Raw genomic sequence first — 22,445 nt, 5'->3', positions numbered from 1 at the left:
GTTGCTTCTCCAGCTTTAGAACCGCCCAGCCAATAAACAAGCGATGTAAATTTGATTGGGCTCGGTACTGGACCCGGCAATAATCTTAACGATGCTTTATCTGTATTGAAAGACGGTTCGTTGCTTTGACATTACCGGCACAATTCTTCCCACAAGAAATAAGCAACGCTAGTGTGCAATAACAGAAGTAGGTCTGATTTACACGATAGCGGGGGAAAAAATTAACCATTGCAGGATAGATTCTTTTTACGTGATTACAATGATATTTTTGTATAATCTTTGCTATTCCTAAGTGCAACTAACTTCGGAGCTGCTTTCTCATAGCTTTATTCACTTGAGACAGGATCGGCATCTTCTCGAACATGATGTTAAAATTACATCATTTTTCAAGAGGGAGAGCTGTCGGTAGTACTAATTTCCAGCATCAATTTGTAATTGGTGGAGAATTGATCGTTCGCGAGCTTATGACGTATGCAAATTTGGAGAAATGCGGGACACCGGATACATGACGTCTTGAGGATTCCCCTTCCTCGTGCTCATTGAGTACGAAGATAGTGAAACAAATGTCTCCTGTGCGTGGTCTGCAAATTCACCTTAAACACATTTATAGAAATTTCAAGTGTATTGTAATAATCTGAATCTAAGTTTAAGGTTCCATGTATCGTATTGCACTTTTCGTGTCGCATTAAGTCACGCAAACTCGCGTAAATTATACCAAACGCGTTAACGAGATGTACCGCCTAGTTCTATCGGCAAGTACTGCTACCGTGTTGTTGGTTGAGGTTACGGGAACTCCCAGGACCGTCAGGTAGAGTAGGTGTACGTGGTGTGGTTAGTGTATCGAATCTGGCGTTTGGTTACTAAACAACAAGAGCAGTCCTAAAGGTGGTGAAAGCAAAATTGCTGTGGTGTTAGCGAAAACAGAATTTCAAGCCCGTATTCCTTCGTGTAGCCGCATATCACACGAGCCTACTTACAGTCGTTTTTGACGATACAATTTTGAGTGAAGCAGTTGTATTTTACTGCTCACAATCTGGTTTTTGTCTTAGTTTAAAGTTTACAGGACAAAAACGAAGAAACAGAGCTTAATTGACAAAATTCAAGTTGAAAGGACTACGGTAGCAGGATTTTCATTATTTTTTTAAAGCATATATTCTCTTAATCATTTACTTAAACCCTACTCGTGCATTTAAGACAGAATGACGGCATTTTCAAAGTCTAGATTCACGTTTGATGTTTTAAAACAGCTTCCTTATGAGTGTGACAGTCGGTCAGAACAGCTCTCGAAGCTTGAATTCATTTTGTCCAAACTGTACGGTGCCCTTACGGTCTGCAGTTGGGCCAGCATTGCCAAATGGGACAGTGAGCTTGAGAAATGGCTCCAGTTGGAGTACAGACTGCCCAGAAAGGCGCATACGACGCTTGTTAGTATCTACTATGAACTGGCAATTACTTTAAACCTCCCTGAATGGGTTGATAGAAAAGCCACAGATCGTTTTAGAGAGTTATTGGACCTTCCTTCGTGTCCGGATGAGAGTTGCAATGGCAATGTCTGTACCCATCCTATCGACAAGCGTTATCTTACGGTAGCTGACTTGCAATTGGATTGGCGTCTGGCCTTTGGGCTTATGGAGAAGCAACTTCATCCTCTCGAACAGTATTCCGCAACCATCACACCTAGCTACTCATTTGATGCGGAGTTGGTTCATGCGGCGAATGCATTCTTTCCGGCAGAAGAGACGAAGAACGTGCTGGATGAAGTGCTTCCTCTGTTTTCCTCTTCCCACTCTGCAGATGCGTTTGTCGCTATCGGTGTGCTCTCGTTCTTACTCCCCACTTCCCCTTCCTCTTCAGAGGATCCGAGCTTGAATCCGCAGACATGGCTCCCTACCATTTTCCATCTGTACAATATGTCTACGAGAAGCACCGTTGCCGATACTATGTTCTTCGATATTTTTGCTCGCCTGGCTGCCAGCGGTCTCAGCGAAAATTCTAAATATCAATTCTCCGAGTACGGCGTGTTTACTCCGGAACAGGCGCGAGCTTTGTTTCACTATGGTCTTCGCCTATTCGATGTTGACATTCCTAATGGAATGACCTTTTTTTCGAACTCAGAGCAGTATACAGTAATGTCCATGTTCAATGCTGCAAGTTCTGACGCAGTTTCTCGGTTCGCTGAATGGATTGTGTGTTCATTAAGTTCGAAATGTGAAGAAACAGGAGACAGTATTCTCACTATGTTGAGTGAGCTCTTTTCCTTGATTTTACAGTATTACCACCCATCGGTCAGTGGTTCTAGCAATGAAATGCTGTACCAATTTATTGCTGAACTATCGCAGCGCTTTTTGAAACGTTGGACATACGAAAATGACGAACAAGTTTCCATTCCGAAGGAAAAACGTTTGACAGAAGCTATAAAAAAGGAGTTCGTTGCGATATTAAAACCATCAGTATTTTTTGGTATTTATTCAAGGACCCGTTACTTACGTGAAATGGCACAGGTATCCCTCTGGGCGCTCGCCATTCTTGAACCTGACGTTATTGTGCCATCTATGTTGAAAAGGATTTATCCAGCGTTGCAATCATTACTCGAAACACACCGTACCCTTGTTTCATTGGAGTCGCTTATTTCGTTGGCTCAAGTCATTGCTTCGACGAAACGTTATCAGCCCCATATTCTCCCGCTTTTGGAACTCATTCTTCCCGGAATTGACCCTAACGATTGCGACAAAACAAAATTGGCCTTACAATTTGTGGCCATCATTTCCCATTGTGTATCGTTTCACAATATTGATGAATATGCTGACCCTAACCTGTTCCTTCATTGGTTTCAAATGGAAATGGCTAAGTTGGAGCAGATGAAATTTGACAATCCTGCATCAGACAATGAACTTGATGAGGGTGATGTTGATTATGACAAAATTATGGCTAGTGCTATGACTAGTTTCTGCGACTGGCTGCTTGCTTTTGAGGGACGCGTGTTTACACTTCTTGAGAACTTTCCGGATGGCGACAATAAGGAGTCTATTGAAAAGTACCTCTCAATGACCATGGAGCCGCTGTTGGATTCTCTGAGTGATGAGTGGCTTGATCTGGCTCTCTCAAAGGTTTGCCATTTTATTTCAACGAACGTTGTCTATCAGTCAATTGATGCCATAAACAAGGTTTGTGCGGCGTTTATGTGTACTGCGCCCGAGAAAACTTGGAAGACTCTGTATCCCATTCTCTTTGCCAACATTTTTTCGGAAATTGACGAGAATAAGGCAGGACTATCTCGAGGTAGCAACTCAAATGAGATTTTGCCTCGCGACCGTATGTTGGTTTGGAATCTTAGTATTCTTCGTGCCGTTATTGGCTCCAATGGAAAATATTTCATCGGAAAAGAGGATGAATTAACACAGCTGCTCGACAAGCTTCTTCTTTGTCGGGGTTTCACGGGATCCTTGACATCGTCGTTCGTCCTTCAATTGGTATTTCTTTTGATTTCTGTGTACCCTGCCGCCTCTCCAGAACGACTACGACTCAAACCGGAAAAATGGGGGAGACCTTGTGATTCGGAGTCGTTCAAAATGTGCTGGAACATGCCTTCTAAGCAAGAGATTGAACTGGCTATTTTCCTTTGCAACCGTTACATGACATTGTGTATGGATCGCCTGCAAGAATTGGTCATTACTAACAGGCCACACACCGCAACAATTGAATGGATTGATGAAGTTTGCACATATTTTGAATGGTTAAACTCTTTAACTTCAGCATCAGCGGAAATGTATCGGGTACCCGACGAAGAGTTTGTTCCGGAGTCTAAGCATGATGAATACAACACCTATACTGTCGATTATCAATATGTACGTTCAGCGGTCCGCAGTCGCTGGAACTTGGCTTCTCAACAAAGTTCTATCATGAGTGCTTTACGGGAACGTTTAGGTTCACTATTGATTGAACTTCACAATGTTATTTTCGACTCCGTCGATTATGATGTTTGTTTATTGGCAAATTTGGTCACTTGCGAAAAATCCTTTTTGTTGGATTATGAGTATCCGGAGTCTTTACGGCTTTTTGAGAATATAACATTCCGTTATAATCTGTTGGCTTCGTATTTTTCCTTTAAACCGCAAAAACAACCTTTTAACGCGACACTTCTGGGTACGAGAATTTATTCGGTCTTCCTTAACCATCTTCGCTTGTCGTACGTGACACGAATTCCTACTGCAAACGAAAAAACAATATTAAAACAGCTCATCAAACCTTGTTGTTCGCAATATGCTGTTATACGTCTTGCTGCTCAAGCTTCTCTGGCATCTTGTGTCGTTCTTTTCCGTGACACACGATTGGAGATTTTCCAATCTTTGGTGGACATTCTAAATAAAGCCGAGGATGTTGATGTGCTCGAAGGGTCGATTGGTGCTTTAGTTATAAGCCCTTCGTTGTTTAATATGGTAAAACGACAATGGGTTTTCTTGTCCCCATTACTTCATATTATTATTCGGTTACAACGTTTCGATAAACCCATACTACAAACCATTGCTTCGCGAGTTTTTGAGAATGTTATCACAAGCATATGCTATGAAACTTTCTTTCCCGTTTATGAACATCGCTACGTCCCTAAAATTACTTCACCAGCTGAGATTGAAGAATTAAACAAATTATCTGCTGCATTGAAAGAACAAAGGCAAAGAGACCAAGAGGCGGCTCTTAAGACTCGAGATGCGTTTGTGGAAATACTTCCTGGTGCTCATTGGAAAATTCAGGAGCTTATCACACATGCGTTTTATTCTTCGTTTGCCAATTTCTTTATTCCGCCAACGCCAAAAGTGTTAGAGTTAATGGGCGAGGGAACTATCTCTTCACATCCGACCATTAGAACCAACAGTTTTGCTGGATTTGTTGAAGTTATGTATTATATATGGGAAGTGTCTCTCTCTAAGGGTAATACAAAAGATTTATTGTGTCAAAACATTCGTCTTCCCAATGAGATAACGTTGAAGAGGAATTCTGAAAATGTTGAAGCAATGAAACGGGCTATTTTCGATTTTCGAAGCTGTCGGAAATCGTACTGTGTACTATCAACTTACCCCGGTTGGCTTGTCTTACCTGATCATTTGGATGTTCTCGAGCGTACTTGTAGTGATCAGATAGACTTTTCGGCTGTGCAAGACCTTGTTGATACAGCTGTCAAAGTTATCAACGAATCTTGGCTTCAAAAGCTGCTTAGTTACCTGGTTCAAGAACCTCGTGTCGGTACTGATGCTGATGATTCTTCTGCCAGAGGAAAATGGAGAATTAACGTTGTCTATATTTGGGAAGCAATTTTCAAGCTTCTTTTTAGCACGAAGTCCTATGTTTCCACAAACTTTTTACATAAACAGGTTGAGACTTTATGCTCATCTTCTGATCGCTTTTGTAACAGAGCTGGCACTGAACTGCTTACTGGCATCATATTGAGTTTACCACGATGCAAAAAGGAAATTGCCGAAAAACATTGGAATTGGATCGTTCCTCTTGTAACTGCTTTATTGCAGACAGGTCTTTCTTCGGAGAATTTGGGTTTCTGGTCTTTACTTATACAAACTGTCTTCATGGATTCCGATCCTACTCTTTATTGGCCATTGTATCATTTATTGGTTAATTTGCATCTTAATGTAACATTTAAGCACGTTTTTTGGGACAGTGCAAGACTTAAGTTAATGAGGAAGCTAGTCGAAACATTAGGTTGGCATTTTCAATTTGAGCAGCCTTTATATGATTTATTGCTTTCAAACTTACAACAACCATATGAAAAGTATAGAAAGGAAATCGGGTCTTTGTTGGCTGAGCTCGAAAATGCACAAATTCATGAATCCTACGAATCCGTTGACGCTTTACTAAAGGCGAATTCTACAGAAGGCCCTCTTGGTGCATTCTTTGGAAAAAACCCAACTACAAAACTTACTGTATTGATAAAAGCATACGAAAAACTCGAACTTCTGCGAATTGAAGCGAAAGACAGTTCAGACCGCAAGACTTATGTAAATTACGCGAGTACGATGGCTCGCTGGACCGAAAAACTACTCATGTCCCCTTGCGGTTTTATTGTCTTGCCTATCGTTCCCGGTACGGTATTACCAGCTGTACTCCATATGTTGGATGCCAAGGATGATGACGATTTACAAAATGCAGCAGCTTTCCTATTACAACTTCTAGGAAATCTTACTTACCCAACTACAACTGTCGATGAATTCTGTGATGCGTGCCTAGCAACTATGAAAAATCAGGATTCGTGGCATCACCGCTTACATATTCTTGCCGCTCTTCTTCCGTTTATGTTCCGTCATTCGTTTATTGCGAGCAAGGAAATAAAGTTATCTGTTTTAGAGGCGCTTGTTACTATGCTTGATGATACACAGCTTGAAGTTCGAGAGGGCGCGGCTGTTTCTATGGCTATGCTGGTTCATTGCTTCACAAAGTCACGCCTTGATATTATTCTCAACTTGCGCAAGAGATTCCTTGAGGTGCTTGATACCACGCTGTCGCCTATCTCCAAGCTTGCAAAGGCATTGGTACAGGACGAATATAACGAACTGATTGCTCAAAGACATGCCGCAGTTTTGGGGCTTTCGGCATTAGTTAATTCTATATCATTTGATATGCCCCCAGACTGGATGAAGCCTATTCTATTGCGTTTAACTGCAATAACAAATCATCCTCATCCTATTGGCGCTAGCGCTAAAAAGACCATAACTGACTTCAGAAAATCACGTTCAGATGTTTGGCAGTTCATGGACAGCTACTTCACAAGAGAGGAGCTTGATGAGCTTAGAGGTGTATCATCTCATTCGTATTTTGCATAGACAATAAAGAATGAGATTTGAATAAGATTAAAAACCTACATTAAGTATCTAGATATATATACTCAAGGACCTTCGCGCTTCATTCGTTGAATGCCTTCTCTCAAGCGACTAGAAATGTCACCATTCTCAGACCAGCTTGTTGTTTCCTTTGGACTGTAGGAGGTAAATCGTGGGTATATTGAGGAGCGTCTTGAAGTGAGTGAGGATATGCTTGGCAATCTTAAATGAGATGGTTGTAGACGTACTCCAGATTCTTTTGCCTGAGGCTTCACTTCTGGCGTGTTTGCGGACACGTCGACTTCCATTGAACAATCGTCTGATTGCTTTTTCTCCAGTTCAAGAAGCACTTGTTGCAGTCTTGTGTTAAGCTTTGACATCTCTTTTTTCAAATCTGTTATTTCCAAATCTCTTTGTGAAATGATAGCCTGTGAATTTAAAAGACCTTCTCGCAGTTCTGAGTTTCTGAACTGTAGAGTGTTGATTTCTCGCAAAAGGCGTTCTCTTTCCATGGCATCTTCATTTTGCCTAACTTCACGAACGGCTTTCTCCGTGCGAAGCATCTCTAGTTCTTCCTTTTCCGCATCTGTTGCTGTTGTTACGGAACGCAGTGTTGATAAATGTGCTTGTCTGTCGCTATCACGCTCTTGCACCTCATTCCTCGAGGGTATAATACTCAGTCTACTAGAACCTGATTTTAATGAAGAAGAACGGATAGCTGACTGGGGTACTTTTAGGAGCGAAACAGGTCGAGTCTTTAACGAGAGATTGTTTGTCCGAGCAGGGACCGGTGTAGTAACCGATCTACTGCCAGCTGAAAACTGAGTTGTTGGTGTCGATTTACCTGATGTAACTGGAGAAGCTTTTTGATTTAGGCCTTGGGTATGCGGTGATCTCGGAAGAATAACAGAAGGCTTAACTTTTAATGACAAGGATATGTCCCGAGACTCCTGTGATTTTGTATAAGGAGAGGCGACCCTTGGAAGTTTTGGTTTCGGCTGAGAAGGATGGGCGTTCACTTCAACATCTTCGGAAAGGTCAATGACTCGAGAAAGCTTTTTTGGTTCCAAACCAGGAAGGTACTTGTTTAAAATCGGTTCTCCAAACATCTTCATGAGTACCGCAAGTAGACCATAAGTTGCGATGCGGACGCTTTCAGACGTATCATTGACAAGATTAAGAGAAGCGGCACAAAGTGATTCCAAACATGCACGAGTAGGGCAAGAACTACTAGCAGTGAGACATCTACTAATGAAAGCCAATGTTTCTGCCCTGACTTGAGGATTCTTATGCTGCAAATAACCAAACACTTCATCATCAAGAACTTCATTCAAACCACACTAAAGGTTAGTTTTAAAAAAAAAAAAAAAAGAATGAACACATACGGATTGAAATATTGCATCAGACGCTTTCGATAGGGCAGCCACGATTGATGTTTTCCTCTCTTTGAATCGATCCAAAACAGCAGGAAGAATCTATAAATGTTAGTGTACTTGCTCTTATAGTTATGAAGTTTCATACAATGCTCTTATACGGAATGAAAAAGTTACCCAGCGCTGAAGCCAAAGTAGCAACGCATTTTGCAGCCATGCTTACAACAGCAATATTTGCATCTTTCAGACACTTTGCCAAAGAGCGCATTATATCACCATAGTTTGCATCACAATCCAACTGGTTTTTGGAGCAAAGTTCGTAAAGCTGGTCTAAGGCCATTTTCCTGTCTTTCCATTTGGGCTGATTAAGGTTCGTAAAAAAACCCTCAGCTAGCTTATCATTGAGATTTATGGGAAATTCGCTAAAAGTAGATGCGGCTTTGGTTTTGACAGGAGAAGAAGGAGTGCTTTGTTCTGCACTCTTTGAAGAAAAGGAATTTGGTGATGTTTGGAGAGTAGGCAATGGAGCTCGAGTGTTCAATGAGGGCTTTCGGGAATGCCGATGAATTTCATTGCTCTTCGTTTGTTTTTTTGGCTTAGTTTGTTCTGGAAGGCTAATATTTATTGAAGCCTTTTGAAATTGTTGTTCGAGTTCTGAAACCTGAATTGGCTTCAGCGAAGGGAAAATGGCGGTTTTGACAATATCACCTAGAGTTTTATAGACAGCGATAGACAAACTTGCAGCCGCCTGTCTTATGTTCTTGTCTGAATTAGTAAGAAGGCCAGGCAGGGAACCAAGGAGTGCAGTTTTTTGACTTTGAGGAACACCGTTTTGCTCAATAAAAGCACTGAGCACCTTAATTGCTGCAAGGCTTTGCTTCGGGTGACGAACTTGACTCGATGACAGTAGACCTTCAAAGACGATATCGCCAAAGCCATTTTCTGCGTAGAGGAATAAGACCCCCTGTGAGACGGAACGCGTATTAGGCCGTGTAGATGGTAGACACTTTTCAAGTATGCATGGTATTGTTATGGGCTTGGATGTCATAAAGCCCTTGCGGCCACTATGAAGCAGAAAGGAGTGTAAGGCTTGAATGGCCGCCTCCTGCACGGAGACATTATTGTCGCACAACCCCAATTTCCAAAGGTTGGGTTCACGAAACCATTGAAAGAAACAACGTTCATCTTCACTCGAAGAGCTCTGAAATGCATCGTTTAATTTTTCGAATGATTCTAACCTGACCTTCCATGACCTGTCAGAAAGTAATGTCTCCACGTCGAAATCAGGATCGTCAAAATTCATAGGTTATTTGACGAATCTTTTTATGAATATTTATGAGTATAGGTACACAGACTCCAGTGATTCTTCCAAACGATGGTGTGAATTGAGCTGCCAAAAAAAAGTAAAGTTTTATACGTTTAAATCAACTGAACGTGAGTATCCAGGATCAATGTATCTGCCGTATTCAATAATTTAGTAAAAGAGAGGAACGAGACGACCGCGTTCAAGCCGGATGCTGTAATTAAATTGTACGAAAAAAATGAATGCACGTATATTCCCTTTTGGTAATAAATACCTGGGAACAATGCGACAGAATAGATGAATAATTAAAGGGAATCAATAATTTGTAAAAAGTAAACACGATTTCGGGGTTTCCAGGAGAACATGTAGTTTCCTAGGTTCGTGTTGAAAGTTGGCTCAGTAGGTCGGGAGACAATAGAAGGCTTCAGATACTACAGGCGGTTTACTTACAGCAATTCATCTGTAGAGAACATATGTTGTTCTACGTGACTTTTAAAGAGTACTTTTACATAGAGTTGCTTCTGCTATTGCCGTCATTGTGATGATCAAACGTAGTAACACTCTGTCTAAATTTTGAGGTAAAACCATAATTAATTAGAGTAAACTTAAAGAGAATTGCGATTGTTTAAAGTATCCCACTTTAAGGAATATTGTTTATTTTGGTAACTATTTGTGTAATTAGGACATTTCATGAAACCATGGAAAGAACTTCAGTACGCAACTTACAAGGCCTGTTCTGGCTGGAGTAAACCACGTTTAACGAACAAGTCAAATGTAAAGGACCAGAGTTTTTCGACGATCGCAGTACTGTGATCGCGAAGAATGCGGCCTCTTTGAATAACAGCTGTCAAGTACATGCCGTTATATTCGCTTTGGTTCAGCTTCGGACACGTAGCCGCATATACCTGAGTAAGTGCACCACGTTCGGGAGAAATGGAGAAGCCAACTTTGTACAACAGGTTTTCCATGCTTGCGCTAGAATGGCGATAAAGGTCGGTATGAACTGCACCAGGGTGAACGCTGAAGGAGTGAATGCCGAAACCCTCCAGACGCTTAGCAAGCGCCAAGCTGTGAAGAATATTTGCAAGTTTGGATTGTCCATATCGAGCATACACACCGAAATAGGCGTCCTTCATATTAAGATCTTCAAAGTGAATGCCATCACGAGGTGCAAACAAATGTCCAAGACTAGAAACGTTTACAATTCGAACCTCACCGCTAGGAGAATGTGAAGCTGCACGTTTGAGAGCGGGCACAAGGTACATTGTAAGCAAATAGTGAGATAAGTAATTTGTTTGAATCATAAGTTCAAAGCCATCTTTGGAGAGCTCATAGGGGTTGAACATGCATCCTGCATTGTTGATGAGCAAATGTAATTCATCTTCAGCCTCCAAGAATTTCTTTGCAGCCTTAATAACGGAATCAAAGTCCAACAAATCAATATTCATGAAGACAACATTAGCTTCAGGAACATGTTCTTTAATGAAGTCGATCTTCGCATTGCATTTGGACTCGGAACGTCCTGCAAGGTAAACTTTTGCGCCTTTACGGGCTAATTCTAATGCTGAGACATATCCAATTCCGCTACTGCCACCAGTAACAATAGCAACCTTTCCTTTCAGGTTGGGAATATCATTGTACGTCCACTCTGGAGTGTTGTTACCGAGGTACTCGGTAATTGTTTTTTTAGCACATGCAAAGATACCCATTGTGGAGATCCGTACTACTCAATTGTCTGTAGATTCTTATTAATTCATACAGGAAGCTGCTTTTTATAAATAATTAACCTCAATATTGCGGAAGTTTTGATATCCTTCTGACGTAACGAGACCAACATTATTTTAGTCATCATTAATGTATTCAGTACCGAATGGGCAACATACGGAAGTACGGCATTATACCTTGCCTTACGGTACGCTAAAAAAACATACCGAATGCTGAGAACCTCTTAGTAGGTATAGTTTTTTGGAGCAACGTTAGCACCAGCAACCTTAGCCACATTTTTTAGAGGAGCACAAAGCCTTGATCAGTATTACTCATGAAGTCTGTGAGAACGAACCTAAATACTAATACATACTGAAACCATAAATTAAGAAATGAAATAAAACAAACAAGTTTTAAGGTTTTAACTCAGTTGAGTGCCGGACTAAGAAGCCTGCAAGAAACTGAGATGAAAATAGTAAAAAAAGAAAAAAGAATCCGAGTAACACAAGTGCCCCATCAAAATTGGTATTAATTGAAAGCTTAATATGAAAGAAACAAAACTGAAATGGTCTTAGTGAGCTCTTTTAAATTGTATATTAAAATGTGCTGAATAATCGTATATTGTGGAACACACCTACACGCTTTCAACTAAGGTTTACCGAGTAAACTCACCACCATATGGCGGAAGCAAACACGGTGTGCCTTTCTCCCTTCCCCAACATCATCAATATTGCGGGTTCAGCCTCGTTGTTCAGTCTAGTGTCTCAGTGAACCTTAAAAACGAAAATTATATTACTATAAAACAAGGATTTATTTTTGCTAGCACAGTCTCTTGGAGGAGCGGTTAAAGCCAATACTGATTTCATTACAGGCATTTTATCATCAGCTTTAACCACTAAACTGTTAACCCTGTTCATAACGCAGCTTTTTTTTGGAAAGTTATTCTGCGATTTTCATTATTTTTTTGGTTAATTCAAACAAGTACAGTCGTCCGTTGTTTACATTGATAAATTTTGGACAGTTTCGACCATAACAGCTTCACCTGTCAAACTTGTAAACTCAAAAGGAAGCAAAACACACTGTGACAGGATTTTGTCGAAAACATCTAAAAGAGAAGATAACTCGCTCATTAATAATAGCTCTCAATTCCTCTTGCCATGTCGAATTCCAATGCTTCACTGCAAGCGGCTGCCATACCGAGTATGGAGGCGTTAAGAACGCTATGGCGTAAGTGTCCATCTGAATCGTTTTTGTTTTAACATAACTAACTAGGTAACATAGCTCCTTCCACTTCCGGCGATTCACAAGAGGCCCGGAGTGTTTGGGCTAAGCATCCAAATGATCCTACGGTTCCTGCTGCTGCTCCAGCTGCCGCAGGTCTTTTTTCCTCTCCATTGAAACGCGGTGCTCCTGATTCAAAAGAGTATATGGATCGTCATGTGCTTTCAGAGCCTGTTTCTGTGAGCAGTGCTACTGTGTATGACTTCTACCGTCACTGCACTGATTACGGCCATTCTTATGATTGGCCCTACTTCCGTTCATTGCGTCGCGAGTTGGCATACCGCAATTCTGTCGACGCTGCTCCTTATCCTCCGTATCGCCCAGAACCCAGTCCCCGCTACGCAGTACCTCCGTATGGTCAACGTTCTCCGACAAATTATCCCATGCGTTATGAAGAGTCTTTGCAGTCTGCAGGACAGCCCCCGCTAAAACGTCGTACTTTATTAAGTCCACATTTAAGTGGCATGAACTCTCGGTTAATGATGCCTTCACGGTATGAAGATGAGTATTACACGAGACCTTATAATTATGGTAAGGCTCCTGCCCAAGCGTCCTCTTTTCAAAGTACCATGCATTCCAATGGCTACACTCCTGCACGACCAGAAAGTGTCCCGGAATCAGCTGGAATACATGGATACCACCCTATGCGGCAGGATGCTGGCGATTCACCATTGTTTTCGGAACCAACTGCTCATACTGAAGGGTATCGCGATTTCGATCCTTTACACGGAAAGTTTGCTCCCCCGTCCTCTCATTCGTATGGCATCGAGCCTTATGACCATAAAGCCGAACCTCGTCGTGAAAAACCCAAAACACGAGCACCTACACCCCCTCCGTTGGATTTTGAGCATGCTCACGAATATCGCAATGAAAAGGGTGAACGTGTCTCCATGATCAATCCACGTGTTATCCTTGATGAAAATGGAATCTCACATAGTATGTTTGTATGCGGTCTTTCACAACATGCTAACGTAGTTACAGGGTCGCGGTACTTCATCATGCTGGTGGATAATGAAACAGCAATTAGTCATGCCAAACGAAGTTCTGTTTGGAGTCTTAAACAAAATTATGCGAACGCTATCAGCGAAGCTTACAAGGTACGTACCCTAACGTTTTTAACTGGTTTCGTTTACTAACTCTTTTGCAGCAAGAAGCAAATGTCTATTTTATTTTCATCAATGCCAAGTCCTATAATGCACTGGGGTATGCTCAGCTTACTTCTGATGTCGGGACTGTTGCGAAACCGTTTTGGGCAGATACCACATACACTAATGGTGTAAATGTCAAGTGGATTAAAACGTAAATTTTTAAAGGCACGGTTAATTCGGTTACTAACATATCAGGTGTAACTTGTATTCAAACGAAATTTCAGAAATTGTGAGCCGCATGGATCACGGTGCTCGGGCTAGAGATGGTCAAGAAATGATGTACGACGAAGGAAGTCGTCTCTGTACCTTGATCAATTCGGCGATTATGAAACGTATTGGTAGAGATCGTTGATGTCTTAATTGTTTAATCACTTTCTGTGCAACAGCCGGACTGTTACGGGAACCTCCTTTTTGATGATGTGATGAATTCAGCATTCAACAAAAACTCAAGTCTAGTTTTGTTTATGTGCTCATCTAAAGATGCCCTTTCTGTAATGTTTTGGACCTCTTTAAGAGTCAAACAAATCGAAATTAAAAGAAAAAAGTATTGTTTAAATTTGAATCTTAATTTGGTTTAAGGGACTTGGACTCTACAGCTAAATGGAGAGATTAACATTCGTATACGGCATTATGTTCGTTTAAATCAATAATACTGAATTATTTAAAGATCACTAAATCAAAAACATGAAATACACTGTTAAGCAAAGGGTATATATGAAATGTTCCGTTAAGTAAACGCCATCACATGAACCACATCTTCGTCTTTAGCGAAGGAGCAACCTTTCTTAAGGGTTTCACCTCTTCAGGTTCCGTGGCTCCAGAGGCAACACTGCTGGCATCATCTTTAGCAGTATCATCTTGGAAACGAGCCATGTTGCTAAGCAAGTGAGCATAGTAAACAGGTGGCACAAGAGAGACAGCAGTTGTCGCACGGGCATAGACATAGCACAAGTTGTAGCACAATGACTGGAATTGATCAGGAGGCATTTTAATTTCATCATACAAGACAGTATAATGAATGGGCACCGAAACACCTTGCAAAGAAGGATGTGACACAAGGTAAAAGTCGTACTCAAAAGGATGTGTAACCACCTTTTCCACAATAGTACCAGGCTTAGGATTACCATTACGGTCACCATCTTGAGGTTTTTTAACGAAGAAACGAGCGTGATGACGCTTTTGCGTAGAACATACTAAAATTCTAGGCTTGTACTTTGGAGAGAGAAAGTAGCAGGCTTGCTTAATTTCCGCAAGCTCCTCATCAACGACTTGCTTAAATTGACCGTCAGAAACGCCATCACGGAAATAAATAATTTGTGCAGGTTCCTTCTTCGTGATATGGCGGAAACCTTGTAAGAAGTAGACAACCATGTCTTTCATTCCTTGAATCATTTCCTGGTTGCGGTTTTGAGCGCGGGACATGGCTGTATATTTACAGCCATGAAGATCAATACTGCCAACCATTGATCCAATGGAAGCACCAGAGCCTCCTCTAGCAGGGTGATACACATCACCGCCGAGGATAATGGTAGGGATGTTTCCAAGTGGAAAAGACTTGGGCTCAAGGTGAACATTAACGCCTCCGAGTTTCGCGTTCACCTTCATACCCAAGTTCGCACAATACTGAGGCTTTGCGCCTTCAATATGCTTTCTTAAAGCACATTGACTAGGAATACCAAACTTGGTATTACAAAGTCGTTTAATTGTCGCATACGGCTCAGGTGAATTAGAATCCAGAATGAAGAACAAGTAGTCAGGAGTGGCCCTGTGAAAGTCGGCAGTCTTCTTAATCACGTCTCCTAAAAGACCTTCCAAATTACCACGAGGATCTTGACGATAAATGCGAGGATTCTTGCACTCAAAACTGATTCCCAAACCAGTAAGGGTATTCACATACGTTCTCAAGAAATTCTCAATTTTATTGTTGGGCAGAATTCTTGTGGGCAAGAAACAAACCACTGCCCAAGAACGTACGGGTCTGTCGGGAGTGATAAGGAATCGCTTTCCTCGAAGGTTCCAACGACCGTCACGAGGATGTTCATAATCATCATGATACATAATGCGGGGTGCATCAAGAATTCGTGCAGGTACATCAAGCATGTTTCGTGAAATTCTCATGCCATATTCCTTCAAGTTGGGATCCTTGTCCCATGCTGACGAATGAACAAATTGTTCAATATCCTTGACACGCTCATGAGGACGCTGACAAGCAAAACGAATCATTTGTGCAGTTTGGTTACTATTCAGTTTTGCGCTGTAGCGTTGACCCTTCACAATGTAACACAGTTCAAGTGGCAGCTTAGCGCCATTCTTAATGATGGCACAAGGCAGGTTAGGAAATTCCAACCGGACATTATGGTGCTCCAAAAAGTAATCAGCAACAGAGATGCGTTCCTCTTTGTCAGAATTAGGTACACGACGTAGGAAAGTTTCATCCAAGGCGCTGCCGCTAGAGAAACGTTCAATAGAATACTGTTTCTTGCTCAATGCAGTACCGGCATTGTTACGATGTTGACATGTGACCTTAAGAAGACGGAATCTACGACCGATTGCCGCAAGTTGCATTCTCTCCAAATCATTTGGATGATGACGATTGGTATAGTCAAGCAAAACACGAAGTAAAGAATCTTCACGCCAGAAAGCGCTAGTACAAACATCAATATTGACGGTCATAAAACCCTGTCCAGGTCGAATAGATTGATAGAAACCCTTCCAGGCATCCAAACCGCCGCCAAGTTGATAAGGACGATTTCCCGTAAAGAAGGAGCGGTTGAAGCCATACAAAGTTTCGCTAGGTGTCTTCTTTAACAGTAAATCGAGGAACATAATACCTCCCAAAACTTGGGGATCAAGACTGTAGCGAGATTGTACAAATTGAGTCACCGTTTCCAAGTTGATGTTACTTGTTCTTTGAATGGCGAAAGCCACTTTTCGTTCAGGACGGTCAGGATCCACGACAACGTCCGTTGCTCCATCCTCAATCTTGTCCTTGGAGAATAAAAGACTGCGTCCATCAAACACACAGTTTTTCCAAGACTTTTTCAAAAACTTCTTCACATCCTCAGAATTCCAAATCTTGTTTACAAGCTTTCTAGGAACACGTGTACCGTCTCCAATTACAACCTGAGCGAAAAAAATAGGTTTAGCATCCTAGAGCGAAAAAATGACACATTCTACTCACTTACATGATATTGATAAATGGTATCATTGGGAAGGTTCTCGATTCTGTAAAAGTTGGACAATAAAGTGATGGGTCTTCCAATAGTACCGTAACCATCCTTTGAGTATTTATCATAGTTGCTACGCAAAACAAGATCTGTTTTGGGTTTCATCGTTGAGGAAACAGCTAAGCGTTATTATGTCTGGATCCTTATTTCAGTGTATTACTAGTTATTATCTCTTGTTGAGGGGGAATGATGTTCTCTGCAGATACTCTGCTGTGGGGATGTCTGGGTCAAGCGTTTTACGTCAAGGCAAAAAACAAAAAAAATGCTCTAGTAATTGTACAGCAGTTAGTAGTTGTATGTGTTTTCACTGTGAACTCTATTGTATAAAAGTAAGCACGTTATTATATAATGGGTTGAAGCATTTGTTATCGTTCTATGTACAATCAGAGACAAAAAAAAGTAAATTAAATAACTGGTAGATACATCGTTATGGTTTCATTTCACGATAGTGATATTAATAATTTTTACTGGCTGGAGAGGACGATCGTACTTGTCTGTTTCAGCATCTTCAATCCGATGAATAACATCCATCCCGGCATACGCACGAGCAAAGATGGTGTGTTTTCCGTCCAACCAAGGTGTCAGCGTAGTTGTTATAAAAAATTGGGATCCATTCGTGTTTGGTCCGGCATTCGCCATGGAAACAGTGTATGGACGATCATGCTTTAGACGATCAGAAAACTCGTCTTCAAATTCCTCTCCCCATATGGATTCACCGCCAGTACCATCACCTTCTGGGTCACCTCCTTGTATCATGAAGTTTTTGATAACTCTGTGAAAGATGGTATTATCATAATACCCATTCAGGGCATGTGTTGTGAAATTCTCCACAGCTTTAGGTGCATCATCTGGTAGAAGTTTAATGCTAATGTCTCCTTCAGTTGTGTGCAAAATTGCTGCCTTGCCGAGAATGACAGGCTTCTTTTTCGTAGCCGCAGTAAGGGATGCATGGGCATGTAAAGTTTCGTTGAAAGCATCTCTGTCCGCTAAGGTTTTTAGGTGCTTGCTAGAGAACAAGTAAAATCGCGACTTCTTCCATGCACAGGCAGCCAGGACAGGATCTTTTTGTAGGCTTTTGATGAAAAGAGGATTGTTACTTGAAACGACATCAAAATTTGTAGCAATACTTTTCTCAGGCGCTTCTTGATAAAGAGAAAGACGTGTAAACCGTAGTCCATCCTCCTTACCGAGAATTCGAAGCAGCTCATGCTTGTAAACACTGGCGATTTTTATGCCAATAAAGCTTCCATAAGAAATGAGTTGACTCGTCTCATCAAATACAACATTGAGATTTGATGTTAATGCGGCTCGGCGGATGTCGACTTCAACGACCATTCGCCGCCCGAGTTCAACATGGTTCATGTGATAAGAATTATTAGGATCCTCTTCTGCTTCTTTTACAAGTTTCTCAATTGTTGGCAAGCTTTCGTCGTAACACTGGACGACTTTCCCACTCAGCAAATCGAATACCCGTATTTGCCAGTCAGGTTGTGAAATTGTCGCAAAGAGCTTTTTGTTAGGACTAATTGTCAAATTGATCGGGACCGCTTTGGTCTTCTTAAAAAGATATAAATCGGTTTGACTCTTAAGACGAAAAAGCTGGGAATTGTCAGGCTTTGTGTGAGGAGGTTCAAGTGACCAGTATTCAATCATTCCTCCCACGTCAACGGATATGCACATGTCAAAAGATGAGAGGTATTTTAGGAGATGAACTGGTTGGGCATGTTTTTTCACTGTTAATTCCGGAACATCGCCTCGACTTTCAGCATTGTAGATATAAATTAAAGGAGAATCAGAGTCTGTCACTGCAAGGAGGTACTCTGCGGACTTTCTCCGTATCCAACACAATGCTTTCGGTGTAAATTTTACAGAGAGCACGTTTACCATGTCCACATTTTGTATATCAAATACCTTCACATTTCCTTTCTCGTCACAGGAAGCAAACATTTTTTCATCATCGCTAAGACTGGTTAAAATAACCTTTGATTCATGAGCCGAGAAGTCTTTTATAAACTCAATGTTATCCATTCGTTTCTGCCATATCTTTATATGACCGTCAATAGACGTAGTAATTAGAAAGTGGGATTTTGTGAAACAGCAGTCAATTATATCATCTCTATGCATGTACGAGCGAACATAGCGTTCTGAACTTGGTAGCTCTTGCAAAATGAGAGCCCGTTTCGAGTTACCTGAAATAATTAGTTATAACGTTTGTTTACTAAATATACATACTCTTCTGCCTTTTTACATTAACTTGTTCATCTAGTGCAGCTCTCTTTTGTAAATTTTCTGCACTTTCCGGCATATTTTTGTTCACTGAAACAGGTACCCAAGTGATAGGGAAAATGCACGGTTATTGCAGCGATTAGTCATACTCTATGATTGTCTTGAACGAAAGGAAATTAATCTAGAATATTGTGTTTACCAAAGGATTACTGCTAAGTACTACTGTAACACGAGTTTTTTCCCGACAGTTTCACGTTGCTTTTCTATAACTGTTGTTGTGTCGCGTTTGTCAAATCTAGCATAGATATCATTCAAAATATCCCGTTCAGATTTCGAGAGACTCGGTTTAGAATTATTTAAAGCACATTTTATGTGCTCTGTTAGTAATAAAACCTTACCTGGAGCCTTGTATGAAGCAGTAGTTTTTGGTTCACTCAGGTCAAAATTATTATCAGCCGGAGAAGCTGTCGCAATGGAGGTTTCAAAAAGTCGGAAATGGCATAGCTTACTTGACGTAATATCGTCAAGTGTGTCATTCGTAGAGTTATTTTTTTGAGTGTTGGCTTTCTTCATTTTGATAGTTTCGGTCTTCAGGAAATGATGGACGGACAACAGATGAGCTTCAGAGAATATAGCAACAAGGTCCGCAGGTGAATAATTTTCTGTTTCCTTTGCTAATGTGAGAAGAATGTCTTGATGCTCGAGATTAAATTTTTTGGATGCTCGTTGGAGTATATCCAGTCTTTCTAATTCATTTGGTAGATTGCAGAATATCGACTTATCGAGACGACCAGGACGTAACAAGGCAGGATCAATTAAATCTGGACGACTAGTGGCTGCAACAATAAAGACATCGTCCAAAGACTCGGCTCCATCCATTTGTGTGAGAAATTGATTAACAATCCTATCCGTAATTCCAGTATTGTCACTACCACGACGAGGAGCTATTGATTCAAATTCGTCTAAAAATAACACACATGGTTTGGCATCTTGTGCCTTTCGGAATATGTCACGAACAGCTTGTTCAGAAGCACCAATATATTTGTTCAACAGTTCTGGGCCCTTAACGCTAAGAAAGTGAATGGGAAAAGAGCTCGGTATGGCAGACGCCAGGTATGTTTTTCCACAACCAGGATAACCATAAAGTAGAACACCCGTTCGCTGTTTAATGCTACAGGAATGAAAAAGGTTCTTGTATCGAATCGGCCATTCAATACTCTGCCTAAAATAGTGCTTTGCAGAAGTCATCCCTCCTATATCATCCCAATTAGTGTCAGGTTTTGAGAGTTTTATGTCGCCCAAAACGCTTGGCGCAAATTTCTTTAACGCGTCTAGTATAACAGGCTTTGGAATTGTTTTTTCGGATTCCGGAAACTCACTAGACGAACATACTAGGGCTGAAATACGTTTTAGGAACAGGAAAATATCCGAAATAACGAAGCTTTCGGTTTGCTGGACTAGAAATTGGATGTTGTCGGGAAGTTTAATGTGGAAATAGTGCGCAAAATTGTGAATCCATCGAAGTCTCTGTTGATTCGAAAGGCGTTTTAGGTACAGAGTTTGAGAAAATACATGAAGATTATGAAATTCCTTGGGTAATTGAACGTTTTCGTCGCATGTTGCAATGAATAATATATCATTGTTTTCGGTTGCTTCGCGCATGCTTTCATAAAAGAGTGTGGAGTTGCGTTGACTGGTTAGATTGGACTCAGCAGAATTCGAATCATCCGGAGAAGTTGGAAAAAAAGAACCAAAATCATCTAACAGAATCACGGCCGGTTGACAGCTTGAAGCAATTTGGATCATGTTGTGCCATACAGAGACAAGAGATTGAAATGATTCCAAAGCTAGTGGTTTACAGTCGAGTTGTTGAACATGGCGTAACGAGTTATGTTTCAATTGCTCTGCAAGTTGTTCTAAGAACACGGTCTTTCCTGTTCCTGTCCGACCGAAAAGGAGAACCGATTCGTTATTATCCTTAAGCAAATGAATAATATCCTTGAAAACTTTTTCCTCATCCATAAAATAGGGCGGACGCTGGAAAGCAGGAATATTAGATAAGTCCATCGAAGAGCCCAATGAGATATCATTTGTTGAGGTTAGAAGACCATTTCGGCCTTCTACGAAAAACGGTACTTCCTTCTTACACAGCTTCAAAGTTACCCGCATACCGGTGTATAATATACAATTGAGCAGTTTTTGAGCGGCAAGTTGGATATTTTCCGTACTCAATAAACTGTCAGAAGACGAAGATAGCGGATGCAAGACAAACTTAGCTGGCATTGGAAGAGTGGCCGGCCAAAGGCGTGCAAATTCGCCAGTTTTCAGTTTGTATTGCTCAGCAATGTCCGTATATACCTTAACGTGTCCAGGGGTACAATTATTAGACGTATATACCCGACACATAATGGGTTCAATCATATCTGAAGTTTGAAAAAATGCAGCATCAGCTTTCCATGAAACCGTATTACCAAGAATAATAGCGTGTTTTGAATTTTCGGGATAGGAGCTAGTACGTTTTCTAGCATCAATACGAAGAGATACCAAGTCTGCTTTATCCGTTTCCTGTGTAGTAGATCGCTTTTTAGGAGCAATAGAAAGCTCTGTCTCGTTTGCTAATAAAGCACATTTTTCAACGGGCGGTTCAATAGAGAGAACGCGCAATTGTGCTATTGATCCTGAGGGAAAGAATATTGTTACTATATCTGTTGATACAACACGAGCTTGTTGGAGCAATTTCGCTTCAATCCATTCCGAATTTGATTCAATAATTTCCCAATCTGAGGAAGTCAATGGCTCAAATACTACATGTTTTGCTGCTTTATGCACCCGTTCGATGGAAACTTCAACCTTGTATGTTAGCTTGAGTTGCCATAAATATTAACGTACCTTAACACTTTCTTGAATTGACAAACTGCTCGCATATATTGGATCAATTTCAATACACTGATGATCCGTTGTATCAGAAGAAGAAAGCCCACTCAGTCCAAGAAAGTGCACATTCTTCGTATCAATGATTTTTAGTTTTAAACAACACTTCTGAACAGCATCATTTGTATCATCTAGTAACTGTGCAGGAACATTCACGAGCGAAGAACCTAGTGACTTGAACGAAACAGTGCATCTCAACGGCATCTGAGAGCCGAACAGCTCTGACATTGCCACAGTTTATGTAGCCAGGTTTTTTTTGAGTAGGTGAAAACTTTCCCATGTATAGCGATTTTCTAAACAATCCATCTATGCATACTACGCAAATGTATGTCATTGGTGTAGTTAGTTTGCATAATTACAATATAGTATAAACACAATCTAAGTATTACGAACATTGGACCCCTAGCACTAAAATTGTATAAGAAAAT

The 22,445-nt window shown here is 41.0% G+C and overlaps 7 protein-coding genes across 7 annotated transcripts; 2 read left to right on the top strand and 5 right to left on the bottom strand.

Moving 5' to 3' along the window:
- Window positions 1-526: 526 nt before the first annotated feature.
- On the top strand, window positions 527-6,927 carry SJAG_02625 (hypothetical protein). The gene is made up of 2 exons (XM_002173794.2): window positions 527-819; window positions 878-6,927. Exon 2 carries the CDS (start codon window positions 1,200-1,202, stop codon window positions 6,825-6,827), a length of 5,628 nt encoding a protein of 1,875 aa, XP_002173830.1. The 5' UTR covers window positions 527-819; window positions 878-1,199; the 3' UTR covers window positions 6,828-6,927.
- Window positions 6,762-9,896, bottom strand: SJAG_02624 (microtubule-associated protein Dis1). The gene is made up of 3 exons (XM_002173793.2): window positions 8,346-9,896; window positions 8,210-8,299; window positions 6,762-8,164 (listed from the first exon to the last, which is right to left on the bottom strand). The coding sequence occupies exons 1-3, from the start codon at window positions 9,498-9,500 to the stop codon at window positions 6,890-6,892; spliced, it is 2,520 nt and encodes an 839-aa protein (XP_002173829.1). The 5' UTR covers window positions 9,501-9,896; the 3' UTR covers window positions 6,762-6,889.
- A 122-nt stretch (window positions 9,897-10,018) lies between these two features.
- Window positions 10,019-11,281, bottom strand: SJAG_02623 (short chain dehydrogenase). The gene has a single exon (XM_002173792.2). It carries the CDS (start codon window positions 11,207-11,209, stop codon window positions 10,223-10,225), a length of 987 nt encoding a protein of 328 aa, XP_002173828.1. The 5' UTR covers window positions 11,210-11,281; the 3' UTR covers window positions 10,019-10,222.
- A 608-nt stretch (window positions 11,282-11,889) lies between these two features.
- SJAG_02622 (YTH family protein Mmi1) lies at window positions 11,890-14,330 on the top strand. Its single transcript, XM_002173791.2, has 5 exons — window positions 11,890-12,431; window positions 12,477-13,421; window positions 13,467-13,582; window positions 13,633-13,784; window positions 13,829-14,330. Exons 1-5 carry the CDS (start codon window positions 12,362-12,364, stop codon window positions 13,983-13,985), a joined length of 1,440 nt encoding a protein of 479 aa, XP_002173827.2. The 5' UTR covers window positions 11,890-12,361; the 3' UTR covers window positions 13,986-14,330.
- Window positions 14,223-17,174, bottom strand: SJAG_02621 (hypothetical protein). Its single transcript, XM_002173790.2, has 2 exons — window positions 16,819-17,174; window positions 14,223-16,756 (listed from the first exon to the last, which is right to left on the bottom strand). The coding sequence occupies exons 1-2, from the start codon at window positions 16,963-16,965 to the stop codon at window positions 14,375-14,377; spliced, it is 2,529 nt and encodes an 842-aa protein (XP_002173826.1). The 5' UTR covers window positions 16,966-17,174; the 3' UTR covers window positions 14,223-14,374.
- On the bottom strand, window positions 17,110-19,219 carry SJAG_02620 (WD repeat containing cyclophilin family peptidyl- prolyl cis-trans isomerase Cyp9). The gene is made up of 2 exons (XM_002173789.2): window positions 19,093-19,219; window positions 17,110-19,049 (listed from the first exon to the last, which is right to left on the bottom strand). The coding sequence occupies exons 1-2, from the start codon at window positions 19,163-19,165 to the stop codon at window positions 17,296-17,298; spliced, it is 1,827 nt and encodes a 608-aa protein (XP_002173825.2). The 5' UTR covers window positions 19,166-19,219; the 3' UTR covers window positions 17,110-17,295.
- SJAG_02619 (AAA family ATPase Pex1) lies at window positions 19,156-22,321 on the bottom strand. The gene is made up of 2 exons (XM_002173788.2): window positions 21,976-22,321; window positions 19,156-21,936 (listed from the first exon to the last, which is right to left on the bottom strand). The coding sequence occupies exons 1-2, from the start codon at window positions 22,243-22,245 to the stop codon at window positions 19,306-19,308; spliced, it is 2,901 nt and encodes a 966-aa protein (XP_002173824.1). The 5' UTR covers window positions 22,246-22,321; the 3' UTR covers window positions 19,156-19,305.
- Window positions 22,322-22,445: the final 124 nt, after the last annotated feature.

This window comes from Schizosaccharomyces japonicus, assembly GCF_000149845.2.
Source record: "Schizosaccharomyces japonicus yFS275 unplaced genomic scaffold supercont5.1, whole genome shotgun sequence".
NCBI classification, from domain to species: Eukaryota; Fungi; Ascomycota; class Schizosaccharomycetes; order Schizosaccharomycetales; family Schizosaccharomycetaceae; genus Schizosaccharomyces; species Schizosaccharomyces japonicus.
Note: the sequence above shows the minus strand (reverse complement) of the source record. Positions and strands in the feature narration are given on the sequence as shown.

Bases quoted from the DNA above. Each gene is read 5' to 3' on its own strand.
- SJAG_02621 (XM_002173790.2), bottom strand. From the start codon at position 16,965: ATGAAACCCAAAACAGATCTTGTTTTGCGTAGCAACTATGATAAATAC. The intron at 16,757-16,818 runs GTAAGTGAGTAG...TTTTTCGCTCAG, and splicing joins ATACCATTTATCAATATCAT to GTTGTAATTGGAGACGGTAC.
- SJAG_02623 (XM_002173792.2), bottom strand. From the start codon at position 11,209: ATGGGTATCTTTGCATGTGCTAAAAAAACAATTACCGAGTACCTCGGT.
- SJAG_02619 (XM_002173788.2), bottom strand. From the start codon at position 22,245: ATGTCAGAGCTGTTCGGCTCTCAGATGCCGTTGAGATGCACTGTTTCG. The intron at 21,937-21,975 runs GTACGTTAATAT...CTAACATACAAG, and splicing joins CAATTCAAGAAAGTGTTAAG to GTTGAAGTTTCCATCGAACG.
- SJAG_02622 (XM_002173791.2), top strand. From the start codon at position 12,362: ATGTCGAATTCCAATGCTTCACTGCAAGCGGCTGCCATACCGAGTATG. The intron at 13,583-13,632 runs GTACGTACCCTA...ACTCTTTTGCAG, and splicing joins CTATCAGCGAAGCTTACAAG to CAAGAAGCAAATGTCTATTT. The intron at 13,785-13,828 runs GTAAATTTTTAA...CTAACATATCAG, and splicing joins AATGTCAAGTGGATTAAAAC to GTGTAACTTGTATTCAAACG.
- SJAG_02625 (XM_002173794.2), top strand. From the start codon at position 1,200: ATGACGGCATTTTCAAAGTCTAGATTCACGTTTGATGTTTTAAAACAG.
- SJAG_02620 (XM_002173789.2), bottom strand. From the start codon at position 19,165: ATGCCGGAAAGTGCAGAAAATTTACAAAAGAGAGCTGCACTAGATGAA. The intron at 19,050-19,092 runs GTATGTATATTT...TAATTATTTCAG, and splicing joins TAATGTAAAAAGGCAGAAGA to GTAACTCGAAACGGGCTCTC.
- SJAG_02624 (XM_002173793.2), bottom strand. From the start codon at position 9,500: ATGAATTTTGACGATCCTGATTTCGACGTGGAGACATTACTTTCTGAC. The intron at 8,300-8,345 runs GTATGAAACTTC...TAACATTTATAG, and splicing joins TCATTCCGTATAAGAGCATT to ATTCTTCCTGCTGTTTTGGA. The intron at 8,165-8,209 runs GTATGTGTTCAT...ACTAACCTTTAG, and splicing joins CTGATGCAATATTTCAATCC to TGTGGTTTGAATGAAGTTCT.